At 34.9% G+C, this 2,688-nt stretch overlaps 1 protein-coding gene across 1 annotated transcript in view; it reads left to right on the forward strand.

The window, feature by feature from the left end:
* Positions 1–2,688, forward strand: part of LOC107638677 (alkaline ceramidase 3) — a 3,484-nt gene extending 796 nt beyond the window's left edge. The window contains exons 2-3 of the mRNA XM_016342032.2: positions 547–859; positions 1,928–2,688. Coding sequence (XP_016197518.1) covers positions 606–859; positions 1,928–2,441 — 768 coding nt within the window. The 5' untranslated portion in view covers positions 547–605 and the 3' untranslated portion in view covers positions 2,442–2,688. The remainder of the gene's footprint in view (positions 1–546; positions 860–1,927) is intronic.

Consider the following 2,688-nt stretch of genomic DNA (forward strand, 5'->3'; position numbering starts at 1 on the left):
TCAAATACCATATTTTTTTTATCACGTTACATTGATTTTTTTTTTTGTTTGAAGTTGTTATTTGATAGGGGGGATAATGTTGGTTTGGGTGTTGATGCAAATGAAGTGAATGCTGTGGTTATGGAATTTTGATTTCTTTCTGTTCGATATATTGCCTCTTAGAGTGTGTTGGACAATGCAGAATTCAGAGACATGGATTTTGTATGTTTTAGAATTTGAACATTATTAGTCTATTTTAATAGGTTTAATTAAGAGGATTTTGATATATCTATTTAGTTTTACCTACATTGTTTTTTATTTTAGGTAGTGACCCAATGTAGATCCTTGAAGGTTCCCTGACGTTAGTTTCAATACCTATGTTAATTTATACCACGCATTAGAGTTTTTTGGTTGTTTTTCATTGATTTAATATGGGTGTCGTGCTTTCTGTATGGATTAACACGTTGACGTATATGATCCGTGACTACCGCTTGCCTGGATTTGTGCATCTTAATAAATAAGTTGTGGGATTGATTGTATTCTGGCTCGTTGGCACATGATTTGCAGGAATTTGTGAACTCTGCAGCTTTAAATACAGATCAACAAACATCAGGCTGTAGAGGAGAATGGCAGACACCATAGCCAGCTTTTGGGGTCCGGTTACATCAACTACAGAGTGTTGTGAAAATAATTATGCTCATTCATCATATATAGCAGAGTTTTATAACACAATATCCAACATTCCATGCATTCTTTTGGCTCTCCTTGGTCTTATAAATGCTTTACGACAGCGGTTTGAGAAAAGATTTACTGTTCTTCATCTATCGAATATGGCACTTGCCATTGGAAGCATGTTGTACCATGCCACACTGCAACATGTGTAAGTACTGATGAATTCATTTCTTGCAGTAATTTATATAAATTTACCTTTGACTGTTTCCATTTAATTTTTGTTTTTGTATAATCTAAAATGGATAATTTTATATATTTTTCTACTGGGGGTTGAAAAGTTGGAAAATTCAGATTTAGGGTGTCTGCAATGCCTCAAGCTGTGTTGGAAATATATTGAACGGGGGATATTTGTTTACTAATCTGTGCATTAGTAACCATTTGGATGCATATAATGTGGTTGTTTTTCGAATTTATAAATAATTAGAATTGCTTTCTCTAACTTCATGATGATTGAATTATGTTTATTCTATCTTACTGCACATTACTCTATCTGATGCAATCTAGTTGTAATGATAATTTAAGTTACCTTTGAAATTGAATTAGGAGGCTACTTTATATCACTTGTGTCTTTCTATAAGTTGGGGCAACATCTTTTAACCTTTCTTTTGCCACTTGGAGAAAGGCTATGCTTTTGGTCAGGTTCAGAGAGGCCAGTACGATAATGCATATATAAAATGACTGTATGGTTTATGTTTCATTGTAGATTATTGAACCACTTTGGTAACAAGAGTTAGTTATCCTCATTATGGGTTGGAATTTTCTTTTATGTATGGCATTATATTCTGGAAAGTAGCATGCATAATTATTTTCTTAATTTGCTTACCTTAGTTCAGATCGGAAAAGGTTTGAAGTTTATAACAGGGGGTTTAAGTCAGCTTGTCCTGTTTTGTCGGAACTTATAAGATACTGTACATGTTTGAGGGAAAGGATTCACGAAGACTGCATTGAGTTATTTCTTAAGGAGTATACTAGTGATATTGATATATAGCTTTTAATGGAGTTTGCACCTACAATAGTACCAATTTTCTAATTTTTTGACGGAGTGGGCACCTATGGTATCACTAGTCTTCTGATTTAGGTGTCCATGAGTAGTGTTTGTCATCAATGCTTGACCACACACTTCTACGATGAATCTTCTTCCGTGACCTTTTTCTTATTTTGTGGAAGTTGCTAGTTGTATGAATGCTGATTCCTTATTTCTTACAATTTAATATAGGCAACAACAGAGTGATGAAACTCCTATGGTATGGGAGATGCTGCTGTACTTGTACATCCTGTATTCTCCAGATTGGCATTATCGTACTACGATGCCCATCTTCCTATTTTTGTATGGTGTTGTTTTTGCAGTTTTCCATTCTTTCTTCCGTTTCGGCATTGGCTTTAAAGCACATTATGTCATTCTCTGTCTCCTCTGCATTCCAAGAACATACAAATATTACATTTATACTGAAGATTTGTCTGCGAAGAGGATTGCAAAGCTATATGTAGCCACCCTTGTATTAGGAACTTTATGTTGGTTAGGTGATCGGTTTTTCTGCAAGGAGATATCCACTTGGCCAATTAATCCACAGGGTCATGCTTTGTGGCACTTCTTCATGGGTTTCAATTCCTACTTTGCTAACACATTCTTGATGTTCTGCCGGGCTCAACAGCGTGGTTGGAAACCGAAGATTGTTCGTTTAATGGGTGTTTTACCATATGTGAAGATTGAGAAACTGAAAAGGAAGTAACACAGAAAATCATAGAAGATGATAGTTTGTCATGATACATTTTGGTAAAGAGAAATTGTTAGCAAGTCATGTCATGTTTTCAGTTTTTTGGTTTTTGGGTTTAGATTGGCTTAAATGACTACTGATTATTTACATATTCTGTTGTAGAGGTAGGACATGTACCATATTTATCACTTATATGGGTGCCATTTGGAGCCTGGGCATTCCTTAGCTCAAAAGTTATGACTACCAAAAAAGTTTTGCTCTA

This window comes from Arachis ipaensis, chromosome B04 (assembly GCF_000816755.2).
Source record: "Arachis ipaensis cultivar K30076 chromosome B04, Araip1.1, whole genome shotgun sequence".
In the NCBI taxonomy this organism is placed as follows: Eukaryota; Viridiplantae; Streptophyta; class Magnoliopsida; order Fabales; family Fabaceae; genus Arachis; species Arachis ipaensis.